At 46.0% G+C, this 20,556-nt stretch overlaps 1 protein-coding gene across 2 annotated transcripts; it reads right to left on the reverse strand.

Moving 5' to 3' along the window:
• Positions 1–6,549: 6,549 nt before the first annotated feature.
• CCKAR (cholecystokinin A receptor) lies at positions 6,550–17,796 on the reverse strand. Of its 2 annotated transcripts, XM_010839933.1 has the most exons (8): positions 17,667–17,796; positions 17,152–17,365; positions 16,225–16,476; positions 12,119–12,380; positions 9,972–10,099; positions 8,247–8,619; positions 7,511–7,663; positions 6,550–7,232 (listed from the first exon to the last, which is right to left on the reverse strand). In XM_010839933.1, the coding sequence occupies exons 2-8, from the start codon at positions 17,261–17,263 to the stop codon at positions 7,133–7,135; spliced, it is 1,380 nt and encodes a 459-aa protein (XP_010838235.1). In that variant the 5' UTR covers positions 17,264–17,365; positions 17,667–17,796; the 3' UTR covers positions 6,550–7,132. The 2 variants fall into 2 exon arrangements, with proteins under 2 accessions (XP_010838235.1, XP_010838236.1); XM_010839934.1 differs by lacking the exon at positions 17,667–17,796 and having other exon boundaries at positions 7,206–7,232; positions 7,540–7,663; positions 17,152–17,263.
• Between the last annotated feature and the right edge of the window lie 2,760 nt (positions 17,797–20,556).

Raw genomic sequence — 20,556 nt, forward strand, 5'->3', positions numbered from 1 at the left:
AAGAGCTGACTCATTTGAAAAGACCCTGATGTTGGGAAAGACTGAGGGCAGGAGAAGGGGACGACAGAGGATGAGATGGTTGGATGGCATCACCGGCTCAATGGACATGAGTTTGGGTAAACTCCGGGAGTTGGTGATGAACAGGGAGGCCTGGCGAGCTGCGGTTCATGGGGTCGCAGAGAGTCCGACACGACTGAGAGACTGAACTGAACTGAACTTCCTTGTTCCATCTCGTCTTCTTGAGGATGGCAGGGGTGGGGTGGGGGTGTAAGTAGTAGAAGGGCTAAGTGATGGTCTTTGTGGCTTTTCTTCAGTGAACAAACGACCTTTGTCATGGCAGATGTGCAAATGCTGTTTCTCTTGTGGGGCGATTTTGTAGGTTTTCCAGAGACCTCCGCCCTCCCATGCATGTGTACCGTGTGGGGTCTTCCGGCCCTGCACAGTGATCTGAAGCCAGGGAGGTGCATGACCTCTCTCTGCCCCAGAGTACTCAGGCCTGGCTACTCCCTGTGATGTCGGCCGGGCTCATGAGCCATGCCGTCTTCCCTTTCTGCTATGAACTGAATGTCTCAGTTACCCTACAACTCACATGAAAAAGTGAAAGTCATTCAGTCGTTTCTGACTCTTTGCAACCTCATTGCCTATAGCCCGCCAGGCTCCTCTGTTCGTGAAATTTCCCAGGCAAGAATGCTGGAGTGAATTGCCATGCCCACCTCCAGGGCATCTTCCTAACCCAGGGATTGAACCCAGGTCTCTTATGTCTCCTGCACTGGCAGGCAGGTTCTTTACCTCTAGCGCCACCTGGGAAGACTTTGAGATAGGATAAAGTGAAGTCGCTCAGTCGTGTCCAACTCTTTGCGACCCCATGGACTGTAGCCTATCAGGCGCCTCTGTCTATGGGATTTTCCAGGCAAGAGTGCTGGAGTGGATTGCCATTTCCTTCTCCAGGGGATCTTCCCAACACAGGAATCGAACCCGGGTCTCCCGCACTGCGGGCAGACGCTTTACCGTCTGAACCACCAGGGAAGCCCTTGAGATAGGATAAACCATTCCATTTCTAATGATGGATTTGGGGTTATGGGGACATCTTACTGCTGGCATGCAGGTAGTGATAATCTGCAAATTCCACCGGGAAAGGGGGACCTGAGAGAAGGGTAACAGGCGAAGGGGTGGACCAGGAAGCTTTACAGTTGGCCTGTATTTGTTTCCTCTCTGATTATTCTGAGAAAAGAGATCTACATTAATACTTTGATCATTCGGCCAAGAGGTGAAAGCTCGTTGGCTGACAGTATCTCTTGGCTTCCCTGTGAGGTGGCAAAGTGTATGACCTCCTTTCTAAAAATAAACATAGAAACATCCAAGACACAAGTACAAAACACCAGATCTCCAATCCTCCACACTCAGATAACTCAGAGCAAGAACACTGTGGTGGGCAGTGATGGGTTGGTGAGGAGGAGGGGAGATGGGATTCCTCATCCTTAGGGTTGGTACAGCACCAGGACTAGGAACTTGGAAGCATTATAGGAAACAAAATCACCAGCTGCTGATTACTTAGGCTACTAAATGTCACCTAATCCCAACAGCAGCCTGGTGGCTTCAAAGCGAGCCCATTCAGTCTCTACTGTTTACTAGGTGTCAGACCTTGTCCACATTGCCACTCCCCTGAGCCTCAGTTTCTTCACCTGTGAAATGGGGAGAATGGTGCCTCACATGCTTTTGAAATTTAAATAAGAAACCAGATGCTGATTGGCAGGCAAGCTTCTCCAGGACTTCCTGGGTGAATCTGAAACCAGTGACTTTGGTGGAGGGCAGGAAGACACTGAGGACAGAGGCAGCCCCTCCAGACTGGTTAGCAGCAGGTGCACGGAGTAAGGGGACTTGCGTGGGTGGCAGCGGGGTGAGTGGGTCACCATGCCTGCCCACAGACTCTTAGCAATTTATGCAAAGGCCTTCCCTGGGTTTGGGCTTCCTAGCTGGCATTAGTGGTAAAGGAACTCAAACAGGGGCTCTGTAACAATTTAGGAGGGATGGGATGGGCAGGGAGGTGGGAGGGAGGTTCAAGAGGGAGGGGACATATGTATACCCATGGCTGATTCATGTTGATGTTTGGTGGCAGAAAACAACAAAATTCTGTAAAGCAATTATCCTTCAATAATTTAAAAAAAAAAAATTCTTCTTTCCTAAAAAAAAAAAGAACCTGCCTATCAATGTAGGAGACAGGAGATGTGGGTTTGATCTCTGGGTCTGGGAGGTCCCTTGGAGGAGGGAATGGCTACCCACTTCAGTATTTTTGCCTGGAGAATCCCATGGACAGAGGAGTCTGGCAGGCTACAGTCCACGGGATCGCAGAGTCAGACCTGAGTGAAGTGACTTAGCACGCATGCATGCACTCCCTGGGCTCAGTCATGTGCACAGTCCAGTAGCCTCGGCACCACGTTTCTATCTCACGGCTGAATCCTTGGCTCAACTCCTGGCAAGGGGGAAGGCACATTCCAGGGACAGGGGAGGGGAAGGGGAGCCTCCAACTGCCCGGGTCCAGCTCCAGGGTCAACAGATGGCACCATCTTTTATTTTTTCTTTAATTAATTAACATACGATTGTTGACTGTGCTGGGTCTGCATTGCTGCCTGTGGGTGTTCTCTAGTTGCAGAGTGGGGGCTACTCTTCATCGGGGCTCATGGGCTTCTCGTTTCAGTGGCTGCTCTTGTTACGGAGTGCGGGCTCCAGAAAGCGTGAGCTCAGTAGTTATGGCACACTGGGCTTAGTTACCCCTCAACATCTGGGATCATCTGGGACCAAGGACTGAACGGATGTCCCTTGCGTTGCAAGGTGGATTTTTAACCTCTGGATCACCAGGGAATCACAGAAGCATGTTTTTGGTGACTTTCTCTAACCCCACGAGCACCAGACATTCCTTCGTCCTTCCATGAGTATGTATTGTGGCTTGCTGTCACCAGTGACTTCATAATGCATTAAGCAGGCTTTAAAGGATGCTTGTACCCCTTTCACCTAGGCCAAATTTGGTTTGGGAGTGGGTTTTTATGCCTTCATGTCAGTGGGACTGGGGCTTATGTTCCAGGGATCAGCCTCCCGTGAGTTGCTCTGGTCAGCTGTGACTTAGAAGGGGTTGAGAGTTTACAGATTCCTCTGTGAGACCTTTTCTTTCTCACGCTGGCCACCTGCTCTCAGAGGCACCCTGGAGATCAAGCCTTCCTCAGAGGTGGTTATGTGCTTGGGCATCAGGGAGTTTCTCTGATTGCAAAAACAATGGGAACCCAACAAAATTGAGTAAGGGTATAGAAGAGTAAAAGCTCATAGCAAATTCTGACTCACTGAGTCCCACAGAGATGGTGTGACAACCTCTCACTTTATATGAAGGAAATGATACCCAGAGAAGGTATGTGATCTCCCTGGAGTCACACAACAATTTAGTGACAGGGCAGACATGACTGAGCATGTGTGTGTGTGTGTGTGTGTGTGTGTGTGTGTGTGTAACATTGGGACACAGATTTATGGACTTGGGGTCCAAAATGTATCTTCTTCACTAACGAAGGAGGCCTTTATGATCAGTGAAGTTGGAAACAGTATCTGCGGGACTTGATGTGCAGTGTGGAGGACTGGGAACAGAACAAGGCTGTCCCATGCACTTCACCTCTTGTCGAGCACCACTGCACACTCTGGGCAAGATGCTTCTGGTTAGGATGGTGGGGTCACCAGAGCAGCCCAGAAAGGCCCAGCGTTGACGAAGGACTCCATTCAAATGTCCTCACCCATTCACTGTGTCATTCACCCCAGACACTCACTGAGCACCTGTTACATGTTATGTACAAGAGTGGTTGCTGGACAATTCATACTTGTCTGACCACTCTTCCTGAGCAAGAAGAGGGACCTGAAATTCCTCCCAGGCTGGGCTGCTCAGAGCCAGGGTTGGGGATTAGGGTTGTGGGGCTGGTCCTCAGCTGTGGCAGCAGGTTTAGGAAACCTGGAATCTATGCTCCACTTGAGGGTGACCAGGAAGCTGGAGGGACCAGAGAGATCCCAATCAAGGAAGCACCTTGCTTGGAGCTGAGAGCAGCCGCAGGGCTCAGAGGTAGGGTGTGACCAGGAAGACGCCCAGAGGCTCCAGGAGGAGTCCTGCAGGAAATCAGATAGTTATGAGGGAACAGCCAGGGGTGCTGGGTGGGCTTCGATGATACATATAAGCCCTAAAGAGTGAGCAGAGGACTTAAACATGGACTAGGAACACAGTGATGGTTTTTTTGCTGTATCACCACTGTTCTCCTTAAAGGGAATGAGCAGAGGAAGGAGCAAAACCAAGGAATACTACAGACCAGGGCTTCCTCACTCCCTCTCCTCTTTTTTATTCTGCTAAAAAACACAAAACTTTATTTTTTTTCTAATGTGAAAGACAGTTAATTTTTTAATTTCTTCTTTTTAAATTTTTAATTAGAGGATAATCACTTTACAATATTATGATGCTTTTTGCCATACATCAACATGAACTGGCCACAGGCCAGTCCCCTCCCTCTTAAACCCCCCTTAAATCTCCCTCCCCAGCCCACCCCTCTAGGGTGTCACAGAGCACTGGATGTGGGTTCTCTGCGTCAGACAGCAAACTTCCACTGGTTGTCTATTTTACAGATGGTAATGTATTTGTTTCAATGCAATTCTCACAAATCACCCCAGCCTCTCCTTCCTCCACTGTGTCCAAAAGTCTGTTCTTTATGTCTGAAAAACACACAACTTTAAATTTACCATCCTATCCATTTTTAAGTGCATAGTTCAGTAGTGTTAAGTATATTTTACATAGTTGGGCAGGAGATCCTACAACTTTTTCATCTTGTAACACGGAAACTCTACATTCACTAAACACTAAATCCCCAGCCCTTGGTAGTAACTTTTCTATGTTCTATGTTTATGGTTTTTGACTATTTTAGATACCTCATGTGTATAGAATTATAGTATTTATCCTTTTCCTCAGCCCTTTAAAAAAACCTGTGTCTCAGCACTGTTTACAGGCATGAGAACCTTCCATGGGTAGCATCTCCGATTATACACACATTCCCCAGGGGAGAGCGAAGGGAGGGAGTGATGGCAGCAAAGGCTCACACAGCCATATCTTGGGTGGGGATGCACAGAGTTAGAGAAAGCCCTCCAGAAATTCCCATGGTCCCCTCAGACCATGCCCCCTTTGTTGAGACTCACTGCTGTGGAGAAAAGGAGTTCCCTAAATCATCAGAGGCAGAGCAGCAGTCAGTCACAACATTTATTGAGCACTCATGGTGTACAGAGTACTGGGCAGAACACTGGAAGGAAATACACTGGCAATTCAACAGCTATTGTCGCTCACCTCAGGATTACGTTTTAGGTGAATGGAGAAGATACCTGTTAAGCATGCACGAACAAGTATAACCGACATCTAGACACATGCATGGCTTATTCACCACTACAAGTTATTATGAGAGTTTACCCAGTAACCAGGGCACAGGAAGCCACTGAGACACATGAGTTAGGTAAAGATCAAAGTTACAGAGTTCAAACTTATCATTCTGATGAGTGGAAGCTACTAGAAGACAAGAGAAAACACCAGAAACTTGGTGAATCTATTTTCTTAACTCTATTAAGTCACTTTATTTCAAATTTAAGAATTCAGTTTAGTATGAAATAAAGGCAATTGACTCAACAAAGTGCTAGAATAGCTTTATGTTAAAAACTTTTCTGGAAATAAAATCAGCCTGTTGATAGTACCATTTCCAAAGGTCAGACACAGATTCTGAAAGTTAATAGCATTTTTCTTATTTTTAAAAATAACTTCCATTATGTGAAAGACTTTCCAATAAATTTAGTGAACAGAGGCATTTTATTGCTCTATTTTTGGGAAATCTTGTTTATGTTCTTACGTGCTTTTAAAGTTAATTTAAAGTAGAGTTGCCAGATAAAACACAAGATGTATTTTAGGGCATGAGACATACTCATACTAAAAAAAATTATTAGTTGTTTATTTGAAATTAGAATTTAACTGGACATCCTGTATTTTATTTGCTAAATCTGGTGACTCTATTTTTAGGTTAAGTTACCTTTGGAATTTCCAGAGGTTTCCAATAAGGGTGGGACGAGTAGCGAGGCTAATTAATCTTCATTTATATGCTAACACTGTGAGACGGGAAGGCTTCTTCTGGCAGGAAAATTGTAGGTTCTGCAGGATTCTCTCAAATATTGGAGACATCTTTCTTTCTTACACCTTTTATCATTACTATTTTAGCAGTGCACGTTTTAGTCAGTTGAATTTTCACCTTGAAATTCTTGACAGAGATGAAAATAAGATTGCCATCTGAGAAGCAGAAAAATTAACATCTGGCTTGGAAAGTCCCCTATAAAAAATGTTCACATCCTCAATAATTTCTTCTGTTAAGCACACTATCCTCTCTACCCTGTTTGGCAAAAACACAACAAAGGCAACACTCACATCTTGTTAGATATACCACATCCCTTCCCCTATTTGTGATCACTTCCTGCCACTCTCTGTACCACCCGCCCAATATAGATTTCTTTTTTTTTTTTGATAATAGAAAAATCACTAGCCCTTGTGCACCACAAAGAGTGTCTGTCAGGTATAGATCAATGGGTGGTCATGGACCCCCACAAACAGGAAAAAGAAAAGCTCACCTCTCAGATGCTTGGAAGCATGAAAACTATGAAAGAGAGAGTGAGAGACAGACAGACAGACAGAGACAGAGAGAGGGAGGAAGGGAAACAAAGGGAGGGAAGGAAAGAGGCTGTTAGATTGGATTGACACATGCAGTTTTAGAAATGCACTTCCTGGTATCTAAGTGTATAGCTCATATCTTATATTAAGTTGGGATTTCTACACTGGAGAAGAGAAATTTCAACACCAATTTTTCGAAGAAAAAGAGTTCACATGAAACTCCAACTGTGGTACAGGAATGTAGAATGATAATACTTTGTCAATTGCAACCTCCATCCACTATTCTTTTTTTTAAACACACCAAAGAGTATACTTATATGTAAAGAGCATACTGCTCTGTTCATGTTTCACATACACATAAAATTACCACAAGTATTAACAAACACATAGATTGTATCTAAAGGCATAGACAGCTTTGACTATCTGTTAGTTGAGTCCAAGTATGCCAGTTTTTATTCTGGGCCCAACTCCCCGAGTTTCCAGCTTGGCCAGGTACACATTACAGCTCTCCTTTGGACTTGGAGGTCTTTGCAGAAAGGAGGATGAGTATGAGAAATGAAGTTGAGGCAAAGCAGCCATGGGGTTTAATATCACCATGAAAAGGTGGAGTTAAGCAATATATATTATTACATTAGAAAACTATTTCTTGGCGCCTCCTGGCATTCAACATCCCTTATGCTAAGGCAGTTACTGGCTACATACTCTTCTCAGAAATATAAGTTCCAAATTCCATCCTTTAGACAATGTTTCATTTGCTGTTCTGATGATGACATCACCTGATGTCTCTGAATGTCCTTGACTGACCTGAAGAACAGGTCAGGCTGTTTTCTTACTACAGAAAATGGCCAGAAGAGGGTTTGCTTCCGGTTCCCGTCTGTGGTCATGGTGAGGTGGGTGGTTACAGAATGTTCCTGAAAGAGGGATGGACTCCTCAGGCGCAAAGCAGCCTCCACAATTCTGAAGCAGCAGAACACAGAAGGGTGTCACTAAGAGGAGTTAAGAGCCCGCCTTGGATGTTCTAGAACCTTCTAAAGCTCAGTAGGGTCCAAATCCCGTTTGAACATGTGCTTAGCAATTACCTGTGCAGCAGGAGCCCTGGTGAACTCCTGTCATTGGCCTGCTGAGGTTTTCTGATGGTGAATGTTACTGAAGTCGTCCCGCCTGGGGCCCCAGTCACGGCCCCACCCTCGGAGTGTTCCCCTGGAACCCAGGTGAAGGGTGCCAGGCAGACGAGGAATGGTTCTCACTGGGACCGGTGCCCTCCTTCACTTCCAGCCCCCTCCTCCTCCTCCTGCTGCCTTCTTTCCCTCCCTCTCTGCTGCCTCCCTCGGTCCCTGCCTCCATGCTTCCCGCCCGGCAGGCAGCCGGCCGGGGCACCGCTCACGGGGGCGGCGCAGAGGCGCTCCCGTGGCTGTAGGAGCATTTAGACAGAGACGCCCGCGTGGTGCCGCTCTCCACCTCGTCCCCCACCTCGCCTCGTGCTCCTGGGGGACCGGGGTTGGGGCAGCAGGGGAATGTGGCCAGGAAGCCGAGGCGGAACCTCTTGTTCATGAAGCAGTAGATGATGGGGTTGACGCAGGACGAGGTGTAGGACAGCAGGAGGATAAAGGCGATGGGGGTCCCCGAGAGGCGGCGCTCGGCAGAGGCGGTGTCAAAGGCCCTCCAGGCGTTGGCGCTGAAGATGGGCATCCAGCACAGGAAGAAGAGGACCACGATGACCATGAGCATGCGGATGACGCGCTTCTTGGCCATGAGGCTGGCCGCGGGGCTGCTGCTCCTGATGCGGTCGGCCCGGCCGGCGCTGCCGGTGGACAGCTGGCGCAGCTCCAGCTTCCTTGGGTGCTTGGGCCGCTGCAGGCAGCACCCGGCGCTGTCCGCGTACCTGCCGCTGCTGGCCGAGCTCCGTTTCCTTTCTGGGTGGGCAAGCCACGTCACTTACTTTTGGGGATGGGTCATGCCAGACAGAGGGCACGGGATCCCTGCACCCTCCATCCAGGGGCTAAACCACACTTGAACTGTATTACTTGACAGGCCACCTTGGGCCTGCACTAATATGGGTAGGTATTGATCTATACTACTCAAATGAAGTGCTACTTATAACTAATAAAAAAATGTGTAGTATAAAATGTGCATAATTTAAAATAGTAAAATAATATTTTATGTGTGTAGACTATAAGGATAAAAATTTGTTAAAGAATGAGTATTCACACTCTTCTTCCAGCTCCTCAAGGCGGGGAGTTTTCTGCTTGCTTGGGAAACCTCCAGATTGCTTTTACTGCATAATGAGCAAAAATCAACAAAAGCCAGGCAAGACCCTAGGTGTATATGTGGTAAACAGCTGAGCAGAAGGATGGAGTGAGAGGGGTGGTGAGTGATGTCAACAAAGGTGTGGGGTAAGTTCCAGTGAAGAGTGGGCTGTAATGAAAGGGAGGGATCGGGGGTGGGCTTCCCTGGTGGTTCAGTGGTAAAGAATCCACCTACCAATGCAGGAGACATGAGTGTGATCCCTGATCAGGGAAGATCCCACATGCTGCAGGGCAACTAAGCCTGTGCACTACAACTATTGATCCTGTGCTCTAGAATCCAGGAGCGCAAGGACAGAGCCCATGTGCTGCAACTGCTGAAGACCTAGAGCCCTGGAGCCCATCCTCCGCAACAAGAGAAGCCACCACGGTGAGAAGCCCACACACTGGAGAGTAGCAACTGGAGAGTAGCCCCTGCCCTCCGCAACTGGCGAAAAGCCTGCGCAGCAGTGAAGACCCAGCACAGCCAAAAAAAAAAAAAAAAAAGAACGTGCAGGTCCCAACATTAAAAAAGGGAAGAGGGAGGAGATGTGAGGTTCCATGGCAGCTATATCGGGAGTGAAGGGTGGGAGTGAAGGGGGGAAGAGAGGATGGCACCTGAAATGACAATTTGCTTTGTTTGCAGAGGGGGTCCATTTGAATACGACATCACAGAGACCCTGGACCTATGGGCCCTGAGCTTGTAATTGGGCAATGGGTATATTATCTCATTTTATTCCATTTAGTACCCTTTTGGGAGAAATAATTTCTTCATTCTACAGGAAACAGAGTCACTGGGTCTCCTGACCATGTGTTACGACACAGAGTCTCCTAAGAATACTTTTGAAAAATGTTTTGAAATACTTATTTTGAAATACTTTTGAAAAGTATTTTCAAAAGTATATACTCTGGGTATATCTAAGTTATAGAAAACAAGGCTTGTGTAATCTTTTGGCATAAACCAACAGATAAAAGATAGTTACCTCGGGCAGACTTCTTCTGGCTAGCATCAAATTTTATTCCTTGGTAAAGTTCCAAAGAGATTAATCCATATGCCACCATCATCACAATTCCAGGAATAAGAAAGAGGATGAGTAACAGGAATGTGTGCCTAATAAAATAAAAAGCAATCCAATAACCAGCAACCAGCATTTCAAACTAAGATGAGATGGAATAAACAGGGTTCATCTCCATTTTAATGAGTTGGAGCAAACACATTAATTACTAGTATTTAATATCTTTGGAAATTCCATGTCTGGAAGTTCAGTCATTAGAAAATGTTACTTCTTTTCTCCCAGATAAAGTCTCTTATGAAGGACTAGTTAAATTGGAGAAGTTTGGTGTAAGTCTGTGCCTGAAACAAGTGTACATTTAAAACTACTGAGAGCTTAAAAAAAAACAAGCCAATGAGAGTATTTGAATACCTCAATAAAGCTGTTACTGAAATAATAATAATAAAATTATAAGAATTTATATTCATTGATGACTTGTTAAATTAATTTCAATATGGTACATATATTACTGTATTTAATCCCCATAATAATTTTTGAAGTAGGTACTATTAACCTAACACCCATTTTACAGATAAGGAAACAGGCAGAATAAATAATTTGTCCAAAGTCATAACAGCTAGTGGCAAAGATGGGATCTGAACTCAAGCAATATGATTCTAGACGTTATGCTCTTAAGCATCACAATAGATTAATACCATTTGTTGACTTTATAGCACCAGAATCACCAAGTGCATAGGTAGCAATGCTGGAAAACCTTGATTTTGCAAAATAAAGTATTCTGGCTGTTTCAACCCATTAGGCACAGTGGCAAACTCATTCTAGTGCCTGGCGGGCCAGAGTTATGCTTTCTCTAAACATGTTTGATTCCTGAAGAACTGCAGCCTCCTTCTTCTTGAGTCTGGCCCCTAAATCACTTTTGCAGTCTGGCATGTGTAAGGTTACACAATTAGGCCATAAAATTGTCAGAGGCTCACAGTGGCTGAGCCATTTCTCATTTCAATTGGACATGTTTTGATAAGATTTCTTTTCAAGTCTTGGAAATGTCCCTCATTTGCAACGTAATTCTTTGAGTATGTGTGTGTCTTGGTTGAAATGAAAAAAAGGAAGGCAAAGAAGGCAGAAATTATCTTGGTTTTGAGCCATTTTTGAATGTCTAGCCCTCGGCTTCTAAAACATGCTGGGAATTAGTAAACATAATGCCCTGCACTTGTGTAGCCTTTTTGAATATGTCTAATGATGTTTTCGTAAACATTCTCTCATTTGAATCTCACATCCATCTAGTGATGTAGATAAAAAAGGTATCTTTATTCTTAAATCTGTGTAAAGAACTTGAACGTCAAGGAAGTTATATAAACTTGTCCAACATCACCTGCTAGTGAGCAAAGAAACAGGTAGCACAACTTTGCATTTGTATTTCTAGTAAAGTGTTCTGTGTAAGTACCACTGCTGCAACTCTGCTCTAAGAAAAATCACATGGGATTTGGGGTTTTGGACTCCTCAGTTCTATCTCCAGTTTTTGGAAAATCAGAGCTCTTCCACTGTCTCAGCCAAGATCCTCACTAGACTATCCTGAAGCACACTGCATAGTGGTTAAGCCCAGACACTCTGTTGTCTCCTCTAGGTTTGGGAACTTGAGCAACTTAACTTCTCCAGGTCTCAGTTTCTTCATTTGTAAAATAGGGACAGTAATAGTACCCACCCTATGAGGTTTTGAGAGGATTAGTTGATTTTAATACAGGTATGGCATTTCAGAGACTTCCCTGGTGGCTCAGACGGTAAAGCATCTGCCTACAACCTGGGAGACCTGGGTTCAAACCCTGGGTCAGGAAGATATCTTGGAGACGGAAATGGTAGCCCACTCCAGTATTCTTGCCTGGAAACTCCAATGGATGGAGGAGCCTGGTAGGCTACAGTCCATGGGGTCGCAAATGGCATTTCAAATACAACATTCAAAGTGTTCACTCTATTCTATCATTCTAGAAAGAGGTTAAGACAAGTCTTCTCAAAAAGTCTCCAGGAAACTGATCCCACAGACACTGGACAACACATTCCAGTTTTTATTAAAACTGAAAAATTCTATCAAGTTATAGTAAACAAATAAACCCAGGCGGCCTTACCAGGACTGCTGCATGACATCACTTGGTAGTAGAAAGCGGCACATATTTGCAGTCTGGTTGTTATTTTTGGTAAAAGGCACCAAGTTGCTATAAATTGGGTATGGAGTCATGATGGTGAAGGAGAGGCACCAGGTAGCGGCAATCACCTTTAAAGCATGGGACTTCGTCTGCCAGACTCGGGACTGTAAGGGTTTGCAAATTGCACCATATCTCTCCAGTGATATGGCGACCAGATTAAAGGTGGAGACACTCACAGAGGTGCCTGGGAAAGGAACAAAGAAGCTGCTTACGTTGGCTTTAAAATCCAAAGTTTATTTGCACATGAGCTTAAGCTTACCTGATCTGCACAGGTTTGATAGATAGTAAAGGAAAATACTCAGAAGGTAAAGAAATACTGTGTACGTATATTTTTAAAAAATGATTTATTCCCAGCTTTGTTCCCAAAAGGATTTGAGGCAGTTTGAGCAATGTATTTGCAAATACATTGTATTGCCAATGTATTTTAGATAAGTTTATTGAACTTTGATTACGACCTAGCTCCTTCTTAGGCTGGAGGTGCTCATTAATTAATAACCAAGTGGATGAACTATGTTCCTACCCCACAGAAGAGGTTTCTGAGTGACCTGTAGAACAGCTTTAGTTTTGAGCATGATGTGCATAAAGTTGACCTTTTAATCCAATATTCTCAAGGACAGTGACTCCAAAAATTCAGTGGGGTCTGAGATGGGAGCATTAAGACTCTTCCTGAAAATGTCTAGTACACAGACTGTTTTTGAGTGAAACATTCTAAATTTCAAAATGGAGTGTTGAAAAAATACCTAATGAAAAAAGATGAAGGGGAAAATCCCCATATTGTAACTAATGTTTTTCTCGGGGTAGGAGGAATGGGGTCTTCTTTCTAATTCTTTTTGCTTTTCTGTGTTTTGTAGAAGGAACATTCATCAAACATTTATCACCAGTGAGAAAGACATCAAAACACCTCATCTAAAAGGAAATCAACCCTGAATATTCATTGGAAGGACTGATGCTGAAGCTGAAGCGCCACTATTTTGGCGCTTTTGACCTGATGCAAAGAGCTGACTCATTGGAAAAGACCCTGATGCTGGGGAAAATCGAGGGCAGGAGAAGGGGATGACAGAGGATGAGATGGTTGGATGGCATCACTGAATCAATGGACTTGAGTTGAGCAAACTCCAGGAGTCAGTGAAGGACAGAGAAGCCTGGTGTGCTGCAGTCCATGGGATCACAAGAGTCAGACATGACTGAGCAACTCAACAACAACAAAAGGATATACTTACAGCATAGTCAGAAAACTTAATTTTTGTATTTTGTGTGCATATATAGTGATTATAATGTCTTATCCCTGTAAAATTCCCTTTAATTCTTCATCCATAAATTCAGCTGATTCTTCTCTTATCTCTTACCCTGATTTCTTAAACCTTCAAATCAATCCCAATCTTAATTTGGGAGAAGTTCTTAGCCTGGGGCCTTTTGTGAAACTATGTATAAAAATATTCTTTTTCTAGGGAAAATATCCATAGTGTTCCTCAGTGACTTAAAGGAATCTAGAACCCCAAAACCATAGCTAAGAACTCAGGTTCTGAGATAGGATTTGCTGTTTTATAGGAATTTACCCTAAGGAGTTGATAACATTTGGATTAGAGAATATAGCCCCAAACTTCTCAGAGTGAAACCTATTATTATTCACTCTCTTAGTCATGTCCAACTCTGCAGCACACCAGGCTTCCCTGTTCTTCACCATCTCCTGGAGCTTGCACAAACTCATGTCCATTGAGTCAGTGATGCCATCCAACCATCTCATCCACTGTTGCCCCCCTTCTCCTCCTGCCTTCAATCTTTCCCAGCATCAGAGTCTGAGTCAGCTCTTCACATCAGGTGACCAAAGTTTTGGAGCATCAGCTTCAGTGTCAGTCTTTCCAATGAATATCTAGGATTGATTTCCTTTAGGATTGACTGGTTTGCTCACCTTGCAGTCCAAAGGACTCTTAAGAATCTTCTCTAACACCACAGTTCAAAAGTATCAATTCTTCGGTGCTCAGCCTTATAATGGGTAATTATAAACCCATCATCAGGTAAGCACTTTTTTTTTTTTTGGCTATGTGCATGTGTGCTCAGTCACTTCAGTCGTGTTTGACTCTTTGGGACTCTATGGACTGTAGCCTGGAAGGCTCCTCTGACCATGGGATTCTCCAGGCAAGAATACTGCAGTGAATTGCCATGCCCTCCTCCAGGGGATGTTCCCAACCCAGGGATCAAGCCTCCGTCTGCTGTGTCTCCTGCATTGCAGGCAGTTTCTTTGCCCATTGAGCCACCTGGGAAGCCCTTTTGGCTATGTATTAGGAATTTAATGCGTGTTAACTGTTAAGAACACGGAATTAAGGGAAGAATTGAAATGACTGGAATCAGAAATCCAACAAAACCATTATGGTATTGCAAACACTTTTAGAATTATCTTGCTTTTCATTTTCTAGAACAGTCTGTACTAGGTATTTTCAGAAAGAGTGTTAAGGCTCCTAGCTCAGACCCCAGCTATTTTAAAACATTTTTTTTATTGAGGTAAAATTCATATAACACAAAAGTAATCATTTTAAAGTGAACAACTCTGTGGCATTTAGCATATTTATGTTGTGTAACTACACAACACTCATTTTTAATCTCCTTTCATAAACCCTGGTTAAAATGATTAAATATTACCGTAGGGTATATACAGACAGGCCTTGAAAGCCTGAGGCACTGTGAAATGTTGGTTATTATTATTGCGTCATTGTTTAACAACGATCCTTTTCATTTGTGAGTCCATTTTTTTTTTTTTAGAGTACTTGGACCCAGATTGACACTTTCTCGGTTATTTGTCCATGGCATGTAGATCAGTCATTCATCACCGTTTTGTCAGCGCTGGATCCTACTTCCTCAATTGGAAGAAATAAAGGCTTTTAAAGCTTTCTGGTCACTGATAGCTGCCCTAGGCAGCTCAGCTCTGCATATTTTGCAGGGCTTAGGTCAGAACAACCAACTCCTTCTTCATTTCCTGCCTCTTCTCTTCCTCCCCCAACCAGCTCTCAGAATGGGCAAGGGATGAGGCGTTTTGGCAGGCAGAGGGGACCAAGAGAAATGTCTCGTTTCAGCCTCAGATGAGCCACAGCAGTTGGCAAACAAGGCTGTGTATTCACTCACCATTGTAGTGGCCACCAGTTGGGGTTCAAGTCAGCTCTGTGGCTTACCACCTGTGTGTCCTTGGGCACAATATTAACCTCTCTATGCCTCTGTTCCCCTCTCAGTGAGACGGAAGAATAACTGTGTATACTTCATAGAGTGGTTGTGAGATAAAATATGATCATGGAAGTAAAAACTTAAAGCAATTAGTAGAACATCTGGTACTCAAAAAAAAAAATGTACTCAAAGACATTAGCTTTTATGATTTTTCATCATCACCATCATTCTGATTGGCAAAGGCAGTGAGCTGCATATCTCAGTCAATCAGGGTCAGCTTATCCACCCAGGCACTGGGAGCAAATTCAACTTGTTGTCTAGTGGCAGAGGTTCTCTCTCTCTCTCTGCCTAAGATGGTCCCAGCCTCTGTGAAAACAGGCTCGAAAGTGAATCCTGAGAAGGGAATCTAGACCTCTGGTGAAACTGGATTTTGAATAATCCTGTTCCCGATAAGAGCTGGAATGGCAGCAGAAAAAGCCCTCTTCCAGCAGCCTGGCCACCCCAAAACCACACCTTGGGTTGGGTAGAGCTGAGTACAATCAATGACTTCCAGGAAGGCACAGATCACCTTGAATCTGTCTGTCTTTCTAACAGAAGCAAGCAAAACCAGTGTCTTCTGTAGTTTCTTACCAACTTATTCCACTTTGAGGAACTGGTCCCCTGACTGGGGAGTGACTTCTGGGGTGTTACGAGGACTGACCCTCCCATAAAGCCAGCTCCTCTGTCCTTGTACCCAGCCCCATACAGTCAGATGTTTTGTTCTGTACACCCATCAGGGCTTCTCTGTGGAGGCTGTCAGGGGTTAGGGAAGGTCTGGGACTGAGTTTCACTGATTTAGGGCGAAACTCCAGAAATAGGCACCAGCAGCAACTCACCCATGAAGTAGGTGGTGGTCTTGCAAACAGCGCTTCCGAAGATGAAATCCTTGAGCAGGTTGGGGATGAGGTTGAATGGCATGCAGAAGAGACAAAGCATGAGATCGCTGACAGCCAGGGAGAGGAGGAAAATGTTGGTGACTGTTCTCATTCTCTTGTTCCTAATCAGCACTGTAATGACCAGCGTGTTTCCCAGCACGCTGAGCAGGAATATCAAGGAGTATAAGAGAATCTGCACGGCCGGCTGCCACTCTGCAAGGAGGAACCCGGACAAGACGGAGCGATGCAGGTGATGAGGGCAGAATGTTAAAACCCAGCACACCAAGTGGACGCTTATTTCCTGCCGGTTGGTATTTTCAGGGGTGTGCATCACCGAACCCAGCTCTCCCCATACTTAGATATTTTGCAGAAACAAAGCGAGGAGAGCATGGAGTGATTCAGTGCTGCTGAAAGGCTGGTCTGTTAAAGGATCACTCACTGGGGGAACCACTTTTTCTTAAGAACAAAGCTCCTCCAGTGATTTGCTTTCTTTCCTAGCTGCTAAGCATTTTTTCAATTTAATCACTTCTTCACACCGATTTCCCCCAAGGAAAGCCGACAGCTAGATTGTGACAGCACCTTTTCTGTGATGCTGGTAAGTTCCAGCTTTTACACTTGTACTCCCTCTGGCTCCACTTCAGCTCCTCCTCCCACTGCTTTTGTGCCCCCCAAGTCCTGTACATTAATCCCAACTCTCCCATGGGGAACAATAAGAGCACTGGACTCAGTTCTGCTTTTAGATCTCTTATCCAAACTTCTGAGCAGATGACTTTATCCAGCCTCGTCTCACGAGGACTGTGTTCTGTTTTCACAGTCAGCCTTGCCTTTGCTGATTTTTCCCACAAACTTAAGGTTTTCTGAATTCAGATAACAGCCTCTGACACCTACCTTTGGAAGGATGGGGCTGATCCAAGCAGAAAAGCGTCTCATTTTCGATCCCCAGTTCACAGTGGGGAGTCAGGTTGCTTTCATTCATGAGAAGGCTGTCAACCACATCCATGCTTGCCTGCTGCTTTCCACCAAGTGTTGGCAAGCTGGTGAACGGCTCACTCTCGGCTCATTCCTCTAATGACTGACCGGAGAGTCTCCTAAATGCAACCTGCTGTGGAGAGGCAGGGGGGTAGGGGGCGTGATTGCCAGGTGTGGGCTCCTGCGGCCATTCTTAAAGGCGACTGGAGTTCAGCACGCTCAGGCCAGCTGGGCAGGCATTTGCACTCCTGTCTTGGAAAGAGCAGCTGATGCGAGCCAAGCCCGCTCCACCTTCCAGGCCCACCCCATTCCTGGGCCAGCCGTAGGGCCCTGAGCACAGGCAGCCTGACTGCGAGTTAACCCTTCCCAGAGCGTCGCTGCTTTTCCGCACACATGCACACACACGTGGACACACACATACAGGGACACAGTACCTCTCTCCTCTGTATAGGAACCTGTCACCATCCCAGACATAGGCAGAATAAAGCTCAAACAGGCTGTGTGAGACAGGAGCTACTAACACGGCAACAGACACCGACATGCAGAGCATCAGGACTAAAGGACACGGAGGGACTGTGTTTCTGCCTCCTTATATAAAAGCAATTAGTGCCTTTTAGCTTTGGAACCATGCCCAGCAATGTGTGTGGATATAACTGCTGGCTGGTTGTTAAGTTGTTGCCAACCACAGGGCTATTTCTTGTGGTCTCTGCCCCTGGTAACTGAAAGGAGGGGGTGCCCTGACTGTAGGTGCTCGGATCCTTAATATAGAAAACACTTAGTAAGATTTTCCATTCATTCATTTACGCATTCGTCCATTCATTCAGCACATGTTCATTGAGAGCCTACCGCTTGCCAGGTACTTCTCTAAACACATAAGCAAATAACGAACAAGATCATTTCAGATGTGTAAAGCACCACAGAGGAAGTCAAGCAGGAAGGTATACTGGAGAGGGATGATGGGTTGTGGGGGGCTGTTGCTCATTTAGATGGGGTCTCTCGCAGGAGGGGACCAAGATTGGAGAGCTGGATGACAAGGAGCAGGAAGGCTTGTGACAACTGGGGAAAGCTGCTTCTAGGCAGGAGGAGCAGTCTTTTGGGCAGAGGTCACAGCAAGAGCAAAGGCCCTGTGTGGGAATGAACTTGGCCTATTTGGGGAATAGTTAGAAGCAGGAATGAATGAGGGGCCAATGGTGGGAGATGGGGTTAGAGATGGGGGCCTGGCCAGGGCTCTGGGCTTTCTGTGAGGCTTTGTGGTGCAGGCAAGCTCCTCCAGCCCCTTCGTACACGTGGTGTCCTCTGCTGAGACCTTTGGGACAGCAGGTGACAGCAGAGGCTCTTTGTTGCTCACAGCTGCTTAGCTGAGCTGAGACCTGATCGAGACCCTTTAGGGGTCCCTCGTGCTTTGACAGCTTTCTCAGCTGACAGTCCTATGTGTTCTATCGTGGCAGATTCCCGGCCGAACATGGATGAACCGATGGGCATTTTTACCACCCAGGCTTGGGGTGCGGGGCTGGGAAGAGACCGATACCTCTTTTCTTTGAAACCACGAACAGCTCATGTTGGAGGCACTTAGTCACAAGAACTAGAAATGCGAGGAATATTGGAGAAGCTGTTAGCAGTTATTAACAGGAGAGACAGACACCAGATCAAGTCCTGGCTTCACTAGTTACCCGCTGGCAAATGCTGGGCAGGTTTCCTAACCCGAGACTCATTTCTTTCTGTCAGAGGGGGACCAAATGACTTCCCAGATACTTGTTATAAAGATTGATTGCCTCAGGACAGTGCCTGACACACAAAAAGTGTTCAGTAAACCATAGATAATGAAAACGATTATTATGATTTTTCCTTTTATTTTTTTGGCTGCGCTGCATCTTCATTGCTGTATGCTGGCTTTCTCTAGTTGCGGTGAGCCGGGGCTGCTCTCTGTTGTGGTGAGTGGGCTTCTCATGGTGGTCGCCTCTCTTGCAGAGCACAGGCTCTAGGGCATGCGAGCTCAGCAATTGTGGTGCATGGGCTTAGTTGCTCCGTGGCATGCGGGATCTTCCCCAACCAGGGATCAAACCCGCATCCCCTGCATTGGCAGGCAGATTCTTATCCACTGTACCACCAGGGCAGTCCCTATTATTTTTCTTTTATACACAAAGATTTGACTCAGAGTGGCCCCATGGTTTGCTGGTGAGAACGAGTGGTGGAATCCCCCTCATGGACCAGTGGCCCCGTCCTTGTGCCTCTTCCTGAAGTGTTCAGTTTTCTTCATTATTCTATGTCCTGTAGCCTATCTGGAGCCAGAACCCCTGTCTCTGCCTCCCTTTCCTGCCTTGGTTCCTGTTGGCTGAATCTTCTCAGTCTGCAGACTGATATGGACCCTGCCCACTAGGAGGGACCCAGAGCAGTACTGTCCTGATTTGGGGAGGGGCAGATATTCAGATTTTGAGCCCTGGGTACAGCTGAATTTCATCACGCTCCTTTTCTCAGCAGCTGACTGCTTCGGCTGCTTTAACTGGGCAGACATCACCATCCATAGCAGGTGCTTCCTCCGGAGGTTCCTGAGGCCCATCAGCTGTGGCTTCAGCCGCTGCAGGGAACCTCTGCTGTGGGTCCAAGAGCAGAGGAGCCAAGGGATGGTGTCCACCTGCCCTGAACGAGGAGGATGCGTGTGTGCGTGCTGAGTCACTTCAGCTCTCCAACTCTTTGCAACCCCATGGACTGAAGCCCACCAAGCTCCTCTGCCCAAGGAAGTTTCCAGGCAAGAACACTGGAGTGGGTTGCCATTTCCTCCTCCAAGGGATCTTCTTGACCCAGGGATCGAACTGGCATTTCTTAAGTCTCCTGCATTGGCAGGTGGGTTGTTTACCACTAGTGCCACCTGGGAAGCCCTGAACTGAAATGGAGCCCAACTTGGAGCAAGTTCTTCCTTCCTCCATCCCTTCTTCCCTCCCTCCCTTCCTTCTGTTGAGTCCTGCCCTAAAGCCACAGGTGTGAGGCCTTGCACCGAGGCCACAGAAGCAGAGCCCATAATCAAGGACACCTCCGAAGCTGACTGGGCCCCTTTGTAACCTCGCCCAAAACCCCCTGATAGTCACTAACAAGCTTCCTGACTCCCAACTAAGCAAAGATGCCCACCCACTCCAGTAAACACTCTATGGAGCCCCAACCAGTCACCTAATGCCAACCGTCAAGCAGGAATTTTCTTTGTCTTGAGGCTCTACAAATCGGCTATTAACCCACAAAAGGTCAACTCTCCCTGGCCTGTCAGGAGTTGTTGGCCTACTGCGCTTGCAGTGCCCGCTTTATCTCTGCTCTTTGTTCTCAATAAAGTCCCTC

This window comes from Bison bison, unplaced genomic scaffold (genome assembly GCF_000754665.1).
Source record: "Bison bison bison isolate TAMUID 2011002044 unplaced genomic scaffold, Bison_UMD1.0 scf7180017864136, whole genome shotgun sequence".
Taxonomy (NCBI): domain Eukaryota; kingdom Metazoa; phylum Chordata; class Mammalia; order Artiodactyla; family Bovidae; genus Bison; species Bison bison.

Excerpts from the sequence above, each read along its gene's own strand:
- CCKAR (XM_010839933.1), bottom strand. The coding sequence starts at position 17,263 with ATGGATGTGGTTGACAGCCTTCTCATGAATGAAAGCAACCTGACTCCC. Across the intron at positions 16,477-17,151 it reads TCAGCCCCATCCTTCCAAAG|AGTGGCAGCCGGCCGTGCAG; the intron begins GTAGGTGTCAGA and ends TCCTCCTTGCAG. Across the intron at positions 8,620-9,971 it reads CCAGAAGAAGTCTGCCCGAG|AAAGGAAACGGAGCTCGGCC; the intron begins GTAACTATCTTT and ends TTGCCCACCCAG.